Source organism: Apus apus, chromosome 2 (genome assembly GCF_020740795.1).
Source record: "Apus apus isolate bApuApu2 chromosome 2, bApuApu2.pri.cur, whole genome shotgun sequence".
Classification (NCBI taxonomy): Eukaryota; Metazoa; Chordata; class Aves; order Apodiformes; family Apodidae; genus Apus; species Apus apus.
The window spans coordinates 63096266-63112630 of NC_067283.1; the positions used below are offsets into that span (position 1 = coordinate 63096266).

General features: G+C 43.9%; 1 protein-coding gene across 3 annotated transcripts in view; it reads left to right on the forward strand.

The window, feature by feature from the left end:
- The first annotated feature begins 2212 nt into the window (after window positions 1-2212).
- The window catches only part of MBOAT1 (membrane bound O-acyltransferase domain containing 1), a 59146-nt gene continuing 44993 nt past the window's right edge, over window positions 2213-16365 (forward strand). For 2 of the 3 annotated variants that reach the window (XM_051610860.1, XM_051610863.1), the window contains exon 1: window positions 2220-2309. In XM_051610860.1, the coding sequence (XP_051466820.1) occupies window positions 2220-2309 (90 nt within the window). Of the gene's footprint in view, window positions 2310-16365 lie in introns of all 3 variants that reach the window. The other variant, XM_051610862.1, reaches the window with a different exon arrangement.

Genomic DNA, 16365 nt, shown 5'->3' on the forward strand with positions numbered 1-16365 from the left:
CCCACTTCAGAATTGCAGCCTTCCTCCTTCTTGTGCTCTTGCTACTGGCTTTCTCCAGCTGTCTTTTTCTCCTTCCAGCTGTTTTCCGGAGCAGCTGTTTCCACCACCGCACAAAGGCCAGATGGCTGATTACTGACTATAGCGAGACAGGCATGCTTTTCTCAGTTCCTTTGCCTGGAGCCCTGTGATACCCCACTCTGCTCCTGCAGTGGCAGAAACGGATGGAGTCTAGTCACATGGAGGGGATGTGAAGGGCTGAAGAACGCTTATGATCCTCAGAGACATTATATCGTGACCTCACAAGTCTCCACATGGATTTTATGTGGGTTTTTCCCCCGAACTCTGCCAGTTTATCACTCTTGAGTAGTTTCACAAAGACAATGAAAGGCATTTCCTTGATTCCAGGACAACTACCACATCTAAACTTGAAGTCACCATCCCAGAGGTACAAGATTTCCGCAGCAAAAAAGTTTCGAGAATATGTGCAGCGTGTGTGTAATAAATCACTTTTACCCCATTCCCAAAAGCAGGTCAATGGTTTTAACTGAAGCTCAACAAGCAGCCCACTTGTGGCTGACACAGCCCATGGAAAGTTCCATCCAGATAGTTTCAGGCTGGCAAATTTTAAACGACTGGAAAGAGGGACTTCTAATGGAAAATGTTAAGAAGTCTTATGAATGGCTGCTCAGTCCTTCCAACTGTATGTGTGTACATGTATGTTTGTATATACATATATATATATATTGAAACTGGCAGCATTTAAACAGTTGTATTAAGAGAATGTAATGGCTGTAAAACTCCTTCCCTACTCAACAAATTTTTGCATGAATTTTCCAGCACAGCACTCACTGGCAGAGGATAAGCAGGACACTCATGTCACACTAGCTTCAGCTACCACAGCAGGCAATTACTTGAAGAAGGTACGAGCCTCTTTAAGAGCCTGAAACCGAGTCCACAAAGAGCCTTCGGGGTATTTCAGGTTCTAAGCTCGTCAGCAGCAGGAAACACTGCAACATTGCCCGAGTTCTTCTCACAACACAATACCACATTGTCCAGGGCAAATGTAAGAACACACCTTCTGAAGATAGATGATCTTGAGAGAAGTATCTTTTTAATGGCCATATTTCACTTACAAGATAAACGTATCACTTACAACTCCTACTCGTTTTTCACTACATTTTTTTTCCCCCTCCTATCAAGGAGAAGTCGCTGTCTCCCCAAATCACACGCATCTCAGTTTCCCAGCAATGTGAACCAGAATCACAGGATCTTAGGGGTTGGAAGGGACCTCGAAAGATCATCTAGTCCAACCCCCCTGCCAGAGCAGGATCACCCAGAGCACATCACACAGGAACACGTCCAGGTGGGTTTTGAATGTCTCCAGGGAAGGAGACTCCACAACCTCTCTGGGCAGCCTGTTCCAGTGCTCTGTCACTCTCACAGGAAAGAAGTTCTTCCTGATGTTGACGCTGAAGCTGAATGGTCATCCTCCAGTAAAAACGTCAGCACTTCTAAGAGCCCCGACTGCAAACAACCTCTCCGTGTCTAAAAAAAAGAAACAACAAGATCTTCCTACAGCTGCTGGGGTTGTGACACTCCCGCCTCTCCCCTGCTCGGGGCAGCCTGGCCCTGCGGGGGGCAGGTGGGGTCCCCTTCAGCCGAGAAGCTGCCTCAGGGTGCTGCCGGCCCTGCCCCCCTCCCGGCCCGCGGCTCCCGCAGCAGGGGCTCCTCCGGAGGGGCCGAGCGGGATATCCATCCCGTCCCGCATCCATCGCGGGGCCGCGGGGAGGGGCGGGGAAGCTGCCCGCCGGGCGGGGAACTCGCCTTTCCAGCTTGACGCCAGGCGGGGCAGCCGCCCGTTACAAGGGAACACCCCCCGGCGCGGGTTTAGCCTCCCGCTATCCCGCCCCACCTCATCCCCCCACCCCGCTATCCCGCCCCGCATCTCCCGGGGGCGGGAACCGGCAGGTGCGGGCGGGGTGGGGGGGGGGGGGAGCTGGCCCGTGCCCGCGGGGCCCTCCCCCGCGAGCGCCCCCTGCCGCCTGGCGGCCGCCTTGCCTCGGCGGGGCGGGGCGGGGCGGCGGCCGGCGCGCGCGGAGCGGTGCGGGGCGGTGGAGGCGCGGGAGGGCGGTGGAAGGAGGAGGAGGAAGAGGAAGGGGGTGTGTGTGTGTGTGTGTGTGTGTGTGTGTGTGTGTGTGTGTGTGTGTGGGAGATGCAGCATGGCCGGCTCGCCCGGCGCCCCGCATCGCACCACCGGCTCCACTTTGCTGCACCCGCTGAGCGGGCTGCTGGGCATCCCGCTGGACCAGGTAAGGCGGCGGGGTCGGAGCGAGCGGGGGTGGCTCTTGTGTGCGTGCGTGTGTGTGTCCTGAAGCCGGGGGTGTCCCGGCGGGGTGGCCGGCGGAGAGGAGGAGCCCCTGGCTGCCACACTTGGTGCCTGGCAGAGGGCCCTGGGAGGCAGCGCGGAGGCTCCATCCCCCCCGCGGGTTGGGGCGCGGGGCGGGCCGGGGTCGGGGCGAGCCGCGGTGCCCTGGCCGGGAAAGCCCTTCGTGTGCTTCCTTCGGGAATGCCCGGCGCCGGGTGCCGGTCGCTGCTGGGTGTCCGCGGCGCGGAGCGGGCTGCGGCGGAGTGGGAAGGGCTGGAGCCGCGGAGGGGCTTGCCCGCCGCTGGGAGCTGTGCGGGGCGGGGGAGGCTGTGCGGGGCGGGGAAGGCTGTGCGGGGCGGGGAGGCTGTGCGGGGCGAGGAGAGGCGCTGCTGCTGTGGCTGCGGGAAGGAGGCACAGAGGTCCCGTCCAGCCCGGTGCGGGTGGCTGAGGGGCTGGCGCAGCGCGTGCACGGGAAAGGCGCGGGAAGGCGGTCTCACGGGCGAGCAAGTTCGTGTGAGACGCTTAGCAGCCCGGTATCTTGCTGGCGGCGGTGCCGTCTGGTCGCTGGTGGGCTCCTGGTTAAACTGACCCCTCAGAGGCAGCAACCATTGCTCTCCCCCACCGCCACCCCTCGCTGTCTCCCAAGCCGGCGTGCACCTGCTGCCTTCCTGCATTCCCTCAGCAACGAGGAAGTTAGGTCTGGGAGTTCGTGCAGAGCAGAAAAGCCCTCCACCAAGCTGCTAGGAGGTTGAGCTGTGCTCCCGAGAAACCGGGGCAGCGGAGTCACGCTGCTCAAAGTCAGCGGAAGATTGCGATCTGTTTGCTTGCTTCTGTTTGCAGAGGGGCTGATGATACTATGTGTTATTCTTTACTATTGTTTGGTTTTAATGTTGAGTAAGAAATACATCATTTTATAGGTGAAGCCTCTACACATAACCATGCCTGTCTTTCATGTAACATAAAACAAGTTTTTCATGAAAAAAACAGAGATCCTTTCCTCAACATTAAAACAGTCAAACAATAAAGGCCTATAGTTTTAAGCTATTCATTTGGGAGAAGGTGTATGAATAGCGACAGCTTCTTTTTTGAGGTGTTCTGTGCCATGATTGATCAATATGGGAACACCAAATAAACCAGGAATAGCAAATGTTTACTCTTCCAGCGTGTTTGCAGCAGCGTGCTGTAGGCACAGAGTTAGGCCGACTGGGTCACCAAACAATGAAGACTTGACAGACTGCAGGTTTTCTTTCTAAGCTTTCCAAAATTTGTTCTTCATGCGGCCAAGGTGATACAAAGATGATGTTGCCTGTGGAAGAAATTGTCCCTGTGCTCTTCTGGGCCTGAGGATGCTTCTTTGCTGCCTCTGATGACATGCTGTCTTTGTCCCTGGGCCCTGGTCTCGTAGGTGCTGATGGTGGGCACCTGGATGCCTGGTGGTTTGTGGCTTGAGCAGTGTGTGTGTGCTCCAGGGTTGGTGTTGTGGCTGGGCTGTGTGAATGGGAGTGCAGGCGTCTAGTGCTGGACAAGAGGAAACCCTCTTGCTGAGGTTCATCACAGAACTGCAGCACAGCTGTGCTGAAATGCAGCTTTCTTCATCTGAAAAATCACCTTCCCCCTACCTCCCAGGGACCCTGCTTAACTGTCCCTGTGAGGTTACGCTGTCAGTCATTTGAAGATGTCTCCCACACCCCTCTTGCCACATGGCACGTACTGGACCATGCCAAGCATCAGGGATTTCTGCTGCCCTCAAGTAGGAAGTACCTAGATGACTGTCTGCAAGTGTTGTGCTACCACTCTTCCCACAAATGACACGAGTTTTAACTCTGACCTGCAGTGCTTACGCCCTTGGAAATAAAACAAAACCACTTTCAACACTTTCACTGAGCTGTTTTGCCAGGTGGGTTGGTTACCTTCCTTATTAGAATCAGAGAGGGCTTTTGCCAAGGGGGAGAGTTTTCACTGGCTCCTGCCAGTGCATAAGAGAATATTTTGTGAGATATGAATCCCACATGCAGCACGGACTGGTTTTATGTGTGTCCCTTATTGCAGTGCGCACAGGTTCTGTCTTCCAGTCGGTGGCTAGGCTGCAACAGGGGAGAGAATCTCTGGCTTGTCACAGTGTGTGGGTGGCTGTTGGGTGGTGACAGCCTAAGTCTCCCTCCAGTCCGTGTGGCTGGTGGTTCCCTGAGCCTTTGGAATTGCTGAGAAGTGCCCACAGAGCGAGAGATGAAGGTGCACAGGTGGAATGTAGACCTTGCAGGTCACGGGGGTGACCTGTGCCCTCCTCTGTGTTCAGTGGACAGAGAACTTGCCCGTTCTTTTATAGAGATTGTTTTTCATGAGATCTATGCTGTGAGGGAGATTTCAGTCTGTGAGAAAGACCAGAAAAAAAGTCAAGCTGCAGGTCTGAAAAATAAGCATCATAATAGTTACCCTTTCATAGCAGGGGCAGAAAAGCTGTGGCAATGGAAGGTTGAAAATGTTTTGTCATTAATAAGCAGCTATTGTATCACTCGTTATGGGAAGCATGGATGAATGTGAAAATGTAATTTTTCACATTGGTCGTTTTCTTCTTTTTAAATAATGACAACTTAGGTGTAAAAACAGCACAGAATTACAGAGTGCAGTTCCTAGCTGTGCTGTGTACCTGGCAGACTGTTCACATTTTATTTAGCAGACAGTGTACTGCGTGAGAATGTAGCAGTGTGTTCTGCCTTAAATGCTAAAATAGCCCTGATGTCTCTGTATATTTGAATGTCTCTTTAATGGATGATTTATCTTTGAATTTAGCATTGAAATATTATTTTTTTTGAGAAGTGCTGTAATCAGCAACAAGATTAATGAGCTTGAGAAAGGATGAAAAGACTCTGTGTTCAATTCATTCTCATATCCCAGGAAAGCAGACTTTGAAGTTTAGCTGACTTGCATTCTAAAAATATCTGGCTAGGTCAATGACACACCTCTAGCAGCATTAGGAAAAGAGTTTTGGGTTTTTTTTTCTTGTCAGATATGGCCCAAATAATTGATTCTGCAATACCATCCATCCAATATACTTACACAGTAATGTTTGGCAAAGTATATACTTTTCCCATATATGCACTAAATAAACAATTTAGAGACATCATCCTCTAGCATAAATCGATGAGTTATGATAAGTTAAAGATTATACTTCTAATAATTTACTTTCTGTAAACATACTGCATGTATGTATAAACATAGGGAAGACGTAGATATACTATTTAAAGGTATATTAAAAATAAGTTTACTGTCATCATATATCCACATGGAGTTTTTACCATGCCTTTCTAAACTAGGCATCTCTAGAAGTAATTCAGATTCAAAGGTTTAAGATATTTGATTGAAGAAAGTTTCATTTCTCAAGGTTATTTTGCAGTACCCTTGATAGCCCAGGTTACCTATTGCCTTGGAAGTAGCAGTCCAAATGCAAATCCTGAACTGCCGTACAACAAACTTTACATCTTAACAGGCCTTTCCCTGACATATGTCAGACAGTACCAAGTTTGTTGACTTTCAGGGAAATAAGTTCTGTGTTCAAGGGCGCTCTCTCAAAAAAACCCAAGAAAGTAGTATGAGCATCTTCTCAGGTTTGTATTTGAGGGCTTTAACTTCGGTGTTTTCATTGAAGAGGCCAGCCGTTTAAAAATGTGCATTTCAACTTCATTTCGTATGCTTTGACTGCTAGTTGTACACCTTTCATTGGAGCTGGTCTGTATATTTATGTTTTGGCAGCTTTTTCAATCAGACACTGACTCTGTGGAGGGACTGTGGGACATGCCTCTGAGTCTTGGGATAGTTGAAGTATTGGAGATGTCTTCCCACCATTCCTTGAGTTTGAGTAGCTCTCTGCCCAAAGCACGCAGATGAATTGGTTTAAAAAGGAGAAAGAAGAAAAAAGTGTATATATATTTTTTCATTTTAAAAAATAAACATGAAGTTTGGTCCCAAAATCAGAGGTTAAACTTCACATTTTTCAGCTCTTTTGCTGTCTGACTTCAGTTTTACTTCTATACTTTCTGCCTTAGCTGGTCAGCACGTGTTAGTCCTAAGCCCCCTTGCCTGGCTTTTCAAAACCATTTTTCACTTTTGGCAGTGAGAATCCATATAAAAAATTACATTTCTAGGAACTCAACAGAATTGGTCTGGGAACTTTGCAGTGCCGTTAATGGTTGCCAATAAAGGCAGTAGAAGACGTAATGCTAAGGCAAAGGAAATTACAGATTGAAGGGAGATAACCGAGGAAGTTAATTTAAGATGTGAGGTTAGTATCTTATTTTTACCTGAAAAAGCTACTCAAAGGCAACAGCAACAACTGTCCATGTTTGGTATGAACTATGCTACATTTTTATTTCCTAATGCCAGTCATTCTGCAATTAAAAGTTCTATGTTTTCTTTTTGAATTGCAACAGTACTTGTCAGATTTAATGCCTCGCCGCCTGACAGTCTGAACTGCAAAAAGAAATAAAGCTGTATAGCTTTCAGTTATTTGAGAAACAGTAAGCAAGAATGAAACTGGAAGTCAGCATCTTAAAAGGCATTTATAGATAGATACTACTTAGGTTGCCAAAACCAGCTTTAATTTTTATATTTTCTGACTTTTGAGTACCCAGATTTTGTAAAACTACTTTCCTTAAAATAAATAATTAGCTTTTTACTACAATGCCATGAAGGACATAACATTTGATTTACAGAACAGAGGCATAGTCTTGCTGACTCTGTTTTGGGCCCCCAGTTAAACAGATGCCTACAAGTAGGGCAGCTCATAGTGCTTGTGGGCTGCATGGCTTTTCTGTGCGTTTAGAGCAAATCCACTCTCTGTCTTGTCGAACCTGTTTGTGCAGGGCCCAAGCTTCTGTATGTTCCTGAGACAGTCCTAAGCCAGAACGGGACACTACTTTCCAAAGATTAAGGCCATCTCCAAAGCATTTATTTCTGTTCAGGTCAGCTATTACTAACAATTGCAATAATAACACATTTTCCTCTGCCTTGGAAACACATGCTGCCTTTTTCAATGTGTTCTCACTCAGTTTGGCATTGCAGTATTGAACCTCATGGTTGATGTCTTGATACTATGGCTGTAAATATTTCCACATCCCTCATGCCTTGAAAACAAAGTCTGTCTTATTAAACTTTTCATTTGGTGAATGACAGAAGTACAGCTGGAATCAGCTGCTTGTGATTTTTCCCCCTTTTAAGTGCTTTTCTTCTCATTTGTGTTAAATGCGATCTGGAAGAACAAATGTTGAAGTGCTTCATAAAGTTTCCTGAAACTTTCTCTGCACATAAATCACACCAGCTGTGATTTAGTGGTGCTCTGCAGCTATTCTAAGGCAATACAAAGTGGTGACGAAGACTCTTGGGCTTCAGCCTAGGGGTGTAGGCACCAAGCACAGAGCTGGCTCTGTGCTTTCAGGGGAGCTCCTGATACTTAGGACTTCCTGTGTGTTGGCCAGCCTGGCATGGTATTTAATGCCCTGGCTGCTCCTTGACTCCTGTTATGGCACTGCTCAAGGTAGACTTGCCAAACTGCAAGCAGTGCTGGTAATCCCTGGACAGGGGAGGCTGCAGCTTAGGTTTTGGCATCACTGCAGAGGTAATCCTGGCCTTCTGTACTTGTCCAAAACCAAGTAAAAAGTGTGGTGTCAATGGCCCTGTTTCTCTCAGGAGTGAAAAAATGTCTCTGTATGTGACCTAGTAGTTACAGGTAACCGTCAGGGTACTAAACGTCATTTCCTGGATGCTTGGGTACTCTAGTGAGGATACTTAAGGAGGGCTTCCAGAAATGCAGACTTGCTCTTAAAAGTACAGCCTGATGCAGAAGTTTCTACTATCCTTTACTAATAGTGGGAGCATTTATGTTTGGATCCGGAGTGCACTTTGGGAATGGATCTCCTGACTGCTCCCACTCTGCACACTTTGTATGTGAAACGGCCTCAGAGCATCTGCGCAGGGTTGCTTTGTGAGAATAGGGAGCCAAAGGATGTGCCTCAGGAACCTGCAGTGCTTCAGCTGCTGGAGGGCACGCAGCTTGCAGCACCAGAGTTCAGCTGCTCTGGAGTGACACCCTCCAGGCAACGAGTCACATGGATGTGGGGTCCTCATCCTCAGCTGTTTGGCTTTATGCACCCACTTCTGCTGCACTACTTGGTAAGATAGGCAGAGTGGGAATCTCTGACCTTCATTTGGTGGTTTCTTCAGAGCATAGCACTGGTCTGGCTTGTTTGGTCACTTTTGACAGTGTGGAATCCAGTCTGTTCTGCAAGGGGCTCAGTTGGGTCAGCTTGTCCTGTCTCTGCCGATGGGGAGAATGTCACATGGAGAAAAACGGCCAAGGGGAAACCCCTCTGGTGGTCACCCCCAGAGCAAGATACGGGATTTGATGCTTCTCCTTCCTGCAGTCTTGACTGGCAGTGTTAATTTTCATTTGTTATTTTTCCCTTTGTGGCATTTTAAACAGCTTTTGCAGAAACGTAGGTGAGCACCAAAGCAGAAACAAAAGCACAAGCAGTAGTTTCTGACATAAATGGTTTTTTTAGATTTTTTTTTGAGGGGGGGCTATTCTTGCAGTATCTTGCATCTTTAATGGAGTTGGGTAGGAAATAATTTTTTTACTGTTTTGGGCTTCCCTCATGATGAGAAGACTTCATGCTTAAAAGAAAAAGAAATCTCAATGTGAAGAAAAAAAAACCTTCTAAGTGTATTTTTTAATCAAATCAATGGAAACATTTATAAATTCCCAAAGAGTTTGTTCTCAGTCATTCTGCTAAACTTAGTAAAATACTCAAATGAAACACAATTTTAAAACAAAAATTCAAAGTACTAAGTGGAAAACTTTACCAGCTTTGAACAGGAAATGGTAGTCATTACTCTGAAAGCTAGTAAGGAAGTTAGTCAAGCAGTCTCCAGTATGACTGTTGCCATGCTATCTAGTCCTAAACAAAAAACCCACTAAATATTAGAAAAATTCTTAATTATTGATTTTCGTTATTCTAAGTGTTTTTCCCTGATGGGGTTTGAGGACTCATGAACACTTACTTGATGCTCCTGGGTAGCTTGATAATGGAATTTTTGCCTGTGTCCTCATGTGAATAAACTCTGCAGCATAGTGGGTGAGGTGCTGTCTGCAAACATATGAGCTAACTACCCTACATGACTTATGCAAAGGGCTGATACACCTGAGTGTATCTGCCTGGTAAGTCCTAGATAAAAATCTGGCAATCCTATGGAATAGCAACGTTAGGAATTATTGATCAGTATCAAATTATATTCTGTGGTCTTCCATAGTTTGGTTAGTTAGGCTGGGGATGGCTGGGAGCAAAAATGCTCCTTTAGATCAGTCCTTTGGAATACATGTGGAATAAAAACTACACTATTTCAGGCAAAGAAAGAAACTTCAGCTGGCTGTCATGCACAGGGTGAGCATTTGTTTCTTCTACAGGCCTCAGTCTTATGACAAAAGCTCTAATTGGACTTGAGCAATTTCTTCATTTGTGGTTTCTTGCTCAAGTGCAGTTTGGCACTGGTATGCAGATAGGGGAGGAATGGGGAGTGCAAAATGACAAGGCAAAAACTAAGACATTTGAGGAACCCCACTCCCAACATTTCTCAAATAACTTCCATGCTTGTTTTCATGCTCAAGTATTGGTGGGGTTGTTTTTGGTTTTTTTTGTTTTGTTTTGGTTTGGTTTTTTAAAGGACTGCTGAGTAGAAAAGATTTAATGATTAACTCTTACACCTAGCTTAAATGACATTATAAACTGGTGAAAGTAGGTTTTTTCCTGTTATCAGTACAAGGGAGTGTTAAAGAGTAGTATGGTATTGACTTTCTTTATCTCCTGTGAGCTCACACAGAGGGCAAGTTCGAATCACTGACTCCTACAGTTTGCAGTAAGTATTTATGCCAGCAAATTCCATCTGATAAGTCAATGATTTATCTGTTTGAGAGATTTAGAATTACTTTGTTCACTTGCAAGCAGACTTTAAGTTGTCTTATGCTTCTTACACTGCGGGGTTTCTCAGGATGTTTTGCCAGCTCTGCTGTATTCAAGGTGAAAAGCAAGAGTAGACAAATGTTTTGGGGGCAGTGACTGGGGAGTTAAAGGACTTACTCCTTGACTTAAATCCAGGTTTTGATGGCAGCATTACACATCTACAATGAGTTGTAGGCATTGTTGGTACCCACAGCTGTTTATGCCTTTGTGTGTATGTTTGTGGTTATGCTAATTCTCTTGAGGCAAAAAATTGTGGTTTGCAGTTGCCACAGCAACAATAACACTGCACTCAGTGTATGGGTGTTTTTTGCCTATTATATACAAGAATGTTGAAAGTCTAGGCATATTGCCGTGGTACAATGTGAAATATGATAGATTCTTAGAAGGAAACCTTTGTTTTTTTATTCAAAGAATGTAACTTCGATGTAGTGTTACCTTTGTTGCTACTTCTCTGCTAGGGAGCTAGTTGCCAGTTGCAGCAGTGACACTGCAGACAGGAAAATGGGCTCAGCAGTGTGGAAAAAGAAAGTTTTAGAGATATTTTGCTGATGTGCTAATCAGCAAATAAAATAAGGATTTGAACACAGAATGGCCTAGGGCAGAGGGAAATGGGTGACATGTTTCTGTCCCATTGTAGTCGCTCTTGTAAATAAAAATATTACTGTAGTTCTTTGTCATGAAACCAGAACTAAAATATGAACAAGATAAAAGAAAAAAAATTACAGGGTAGACTTCTTCTTAAACATGGAAAAGCAAAGCAAAGGAATTGGGCTGCTTGCTTTAGAAGTGTGACTGTTAAGAGATAGCATGGTGAAAGTATATGCGAGCAGCATAAATGAAATTGACCTGGGACTTCTTCCCTTCTGTATCCCACTGTTTCTCCATGTGAAGAGAAAAATACAATAACAGTGGAAGGCTACAGATTCAACAGTGATTAAAATGAAAGTATCGTGTCATGAAGTCCAAAACTGGACTGTGAAACCCATTTCAACAGGAGGCTGCTAAAGCCACTTGACCTGAACCAGTGGACTTGGATGTTTGTTTATATGACAAACATGGATATCCAGAGTAATATTCTTAATAGCTTAAAAGAAAAAGGTTTTGGGAGTATGTATTCTTTTGCTGCATCCTTTCCCGCAGCTCTGCCTCTGGTGTTACTTGATGCTTTTGGGATCCTGAGTTGCTGCTGGCAGTCCCAAGTATGGCTGCTCCCATTATGGGTAAGTGGGTCTGCTAGAGTTGTCATTCCCTCACAGGGCTTGACTCCGACACTGGATTTATTGCTTGACAAGTTTCTTCACATGGTGATACAGCAGGAAGCAGCAAATCTCAGTAGGGAAGATGAACCAATACCCAAGAGTGTTGACTCCTCCAAGCATCCCACTTTCAAGGAGCTAAAGCTACAGCTATCTGTGTATCAGTTTATATAGACAGTAACTGGCCTCCTACATGCTTTGCAATGTATTTCTCTCCTGGTTATGCTCCTACTTGTCTGTTTTGATTTTTAACTGTTAAGGTTTGGGGTTGTTTTTTTTTGTCCATATATGCTGAGCATTTCTCGGTTCAGTTCATGCTGTAAATCTTTAATGCTGTATTTGGAAGCTTCATCATCTGCATATTTGCTTGGAAGAGATTACAACAGCAGATGTCTGGTGTAGTCTGCCTTCATCCTTTGGTAGGGTTCTGACATCCTGATCAGTGGTTGGTTATCTAACTGTTTATCAATCACACATTTTATGTGTACTGTTACCTCAATTGCCTTACTTCAGTCAGGCTTCCTGTTTTTTTGGTCTGAATAGAGTTGAGTCAGGGTTTTAATGATTATTAGGAGAAATAATAGTTTATCCTCTTTTTCCTTTTTCTCTGACACTTCAGTTTTTGAAGATAGCAACTAATAAGGGCAATATACCCCAACGGTTTAGAAGACCCTAAGTGTCAGGCATGCCTCTGTTTCCTCTGTCTAGGATCAAATCTTTGCAATTACGTGCACTGTTTGTGCCTGTAAGATGGTGGTGTAATTTATTTGTTGGCAGATGGAACTTTTCCCCTGGAGAGACCTGGAGTCAGTGGGGACTCAGGCCATCCTCTTCCAAGTCATCTCTCCTTCGTCCTGTATAAAGTACATCCTGCTTATTGCTGGGGTGCCTTCCAGCATCAGGACAGCTGATATGCTATCACAGTCTGACTTTTAGTGCTACAGTAAGAATGGAAAAAAATCCATCTGCATTTTGAGATATCATAAGTTTGCTAAAACTCAAACCTGAAATGCTTTCTCAATGTACTTTGGAGATAGCCAGATGTTGGTGGTATAATACCTTGCAATAGAGATGGAAATAAATTTTGCAGGTCAGCTGTTCAGATCATGCAGTGTCCTAGTTCTTTTAAAGCATCTTTTTTTTAGGCTTTATGTGTAAAGGATTTGTTTGAAAGGGAAGCTGTAATTATTTATGCAACTTAGAGGATTGTTGAATTTCTTTCCCCTGACCATTTGCAAGTTTGTAGGATATTTTGGAAAGAGCTCACTTGAGAGTTTTCTGCAGTTTTGTTGCTGTACTTTGTTTATTGAACAGTAAGTTGCCTGTCACTGCGTATTAGGAGCATCACTGTAGTAATTCTAAAATGTAAGACAATTCTTTTTTTCAAAACTGCTAAAGAGGAAAAAATGAGACATATTCCTGTTGCCTAATGATTGCTGTCCTTTGTAAAGAAAAGCAAGTTAAGTTTCTGCTGTTGCTGACTCCTAAGCATGACAAGAATACTCCTGGGGAAAAATATAATACTGTGGCTAATACAAACTTAGGGGTGTTTTTTTTTCCTCTTGATATGGCAGTTATCTTTGCAAAATACCAATGTAACCCAACTGCTACTGTACTGTATGCAAATAAGAGACTGAAACTCTAGTGGGAGATAGATAAAGAAGGCAGCATGTTTTTAACAAGGCAAGCAAATTACATCTATTTTCCTGAAATACAAGTATAGTGCAAGCAAAATCCAAGTATCTCTTCTTTTTTTGCATTGTTTACTTTACATTTATTTATGCTTATTTATCAACTGACTGTTGCTCGTGCTATGTGTTTTCCTGTTAGTTTTTGTTTTGATTTGGTTGCTAAGTTTGAAAACAAGGACATTATTTTTTTTTTAGGGGGTAACCTCTGGAATTCATTCAGGGCATGACTTTTTGGAAAGGTACTAATGATTTCCCAGATATTTTAGTTGAGATGTTTGCCCTGAATCCTGAGTGCTTGTCGTCTCCAAGTTGCTTGTTTTCAATAGTGTCTGAAGTTGAGTGCCTAAAATTAGACATACTCCAAAGTTCAGCTTCTAGAGATACTTGCTACAGATGTAAGGTGCTTGTAACACAGGCATAAGTAAACAGCTGGGGCTGTGTTCTTGTCTTCTTGCTTGGTTCAAGATCTAAAATAAATGAATGTGAAGCAAGTGTGCTGCAAATTCTGAGCAGAAATAAGGAAGGAAAACCAGCCACAACAAGGTATTTTCTCTGCACATGTTTTATTGGTGGCTTCTCTTCCTGCCACAGTTCTGAAGGGATTAAAAGTAAGTCTGAAGCCCACATGAATGCAGGTTAGCTAGACGACTTTTATATTAAACAGCAGAGCAGTAATTTTACATTTAAACTGTAGAACAAGAGTGCAGAGCAGTACACGGTTCTTTGGAAATAGGCTAAAATATGTTGAAAAAAGCTTTCTAGAAAATTTACTTGCCAGCAGAATCAAGGGCCACAATGGAAATGGGGGTACTCTCTGCAAGCAACTGCAGAATATAAAGTTTCCATTGTTTATGCAAATAAAGAGAGTGGGTTACTAACTCACGTCTTCAAAGATAATTGCCAAAATGTAAACTGAAAATGTGCTTTTCCCAGTCAAATAAATGCCTCTGGCTAAAGTTTTCTACTAAATGAGGAGGTTCTGCATATATTCCCTCCCCTTGTGTCATGTTCCTTTTTTTCTCTTGTGAAAAAACTCTCCGTTGTGCATCTGCACAGGTTGAGCTGACTGAAAATTAACTCTACAATAAAAGATTGTTTTACAGTCAGTTTAGTTTTGTATGATGTGGCCTAGGGGAGATGGGGGACAGGGGAACCGCAAGCAGAGGCACTGAAGAAAGGTGGAAAACTCCTTCCTTCTTGGAGATCCAGGGCTGAGCAGATTCACTGCAGATTTTCCCTGGCCCTTACTGACAGCTTCCCAAAATCTTTTTGTATCCTCTTTTGCCTGTGAGGGAGTTCCATGTTGAAAGGTAGCTCGGAATATTTTTTGTACCTCTTTTAGCAAATTCTGTGGCCCTGTGGTGTTGGAAGGAGTGTGGTGGCACCCTGAGATCTTTACTAGTTTGGGGCATGGGCAGAAGAACATAGATCTTCACCTAATGAGGTACCCTGGTGTAATGTTTGCAAACCAACTGAAAACTTTTTGTTTGTCATTCACAAATATTTTGCTTCTGTTCTTCTGCAAGTGCTGTCACTGGGTGTCTTGGAGATGAAAAGCTGCTTAGGCAAGGAGGAGGACTGGAAGATCTGAGGTTTACAGCACCTGCATGCAGAGGCAGGAAACTGAGAGCATCTGACTACCCATCATGTAGGAGCATTGCTACCCTAAAACTTCCACTTGTGTCTGGCAGTAAATATACTTAATATATTTATAATAATTTTTTTTTTTTTTTTTCAGAAGTGCCTCCTGATTGGCACTTCCCCCTCTTTTTTTTATTTCCCAACTCCATTTCAGGTGCTTGAAGAGGGCTTAGTTTATTGCAGAATACCAGCTTTTGGAATATGAACTGTTTTATGGTGTCTTTAGGTGTTAAGCCAAAAAATGGATCACCAGGGACTGTGCATGATTTTTGAAATTTTCATTTCTTATAGTTATATGGAAGCCTAGTTTCACAGTCTAGAGATTTCAATTTTCTTGTCAGTGTGTGTAGTATAGCTACTGTTCATCTCTGTAAGTGCAGTGTATGTTTCTACATCTAAATTTATTGATCTAGATTACTTTCATAGTAGCAGTACCTGTTTTAGACTTGTGTTTTAGGATTAGAGGAACTGCAACCTAGAATTGCCTTTTTCTCCGTTGACAATAAAAGAAATTTAGATGGACTAGCTCAGGTATCAACATCAGTGTTAGAACAGATAAATTCTACCCTTTCCTCTAGCAAAGTCCTTGCATAAATTTTTTAAGCATGTCCTAATGTGCTAATTTTTACAATGCCTTGTTTTAAGTTACTGGGAGCATGATTGAGTGTTTTAATACAGGATGTTCCAGATTTTCAATGTGTGAGTGCCTAATGAATTCTTACATAATACCATTGCCATGTCTGAAAGATTTAGTCTTTGATCAAGCCACTTAATTCCAAGGACAATGTACCTAAATTTAACACAGTGCTGACAGTTTCTACAGTGGGGGAAAAAAGCGCCCAACTTTCTTCTGGTTTAGAATGACTTGTGAGGTTGGCACTTTTTTCCCCTTGCTGATGTTTGTTTCTTCCTGTTGTGTGCATTTACTGGGGTATCACTGGGATAATCTGAACAGAGCTGCTCTCTTTATATTGGTGTGTGTTTTTGAAGACCACTGACACGTTTTTCTACTGAAAAGGAACTGAAAATAGAATTGCACAGACCAAGAGCAATAATGGGGCAAGTTATTTTAGATGTGCCAGTTCCCATTCTAGTGAAGGGTTGCACTTTAAGCCTACTGTTTTATTTTTAAATTGGTGTTTATGTGCAGGTACGAGGCTTTCATCTGGCCTGAAAGTCATGCATGTTTCTGAATTGGGACTTTAGAAACATTGCTAGAAGAATCCTGCCATTCCTACATTCATATATTGGTATTTGGGGAATATAGCTTACATTGAAGCCACAGAAGGACATGCCAGCAGCATGGCTGGGTATGTGCACATAACTTGGCATTGTTTTCCTTCTTTGCATTTTGAATAAATAAACTTTGTACTTATGTCTGTTGCATAGACCAAGTGAAAAGG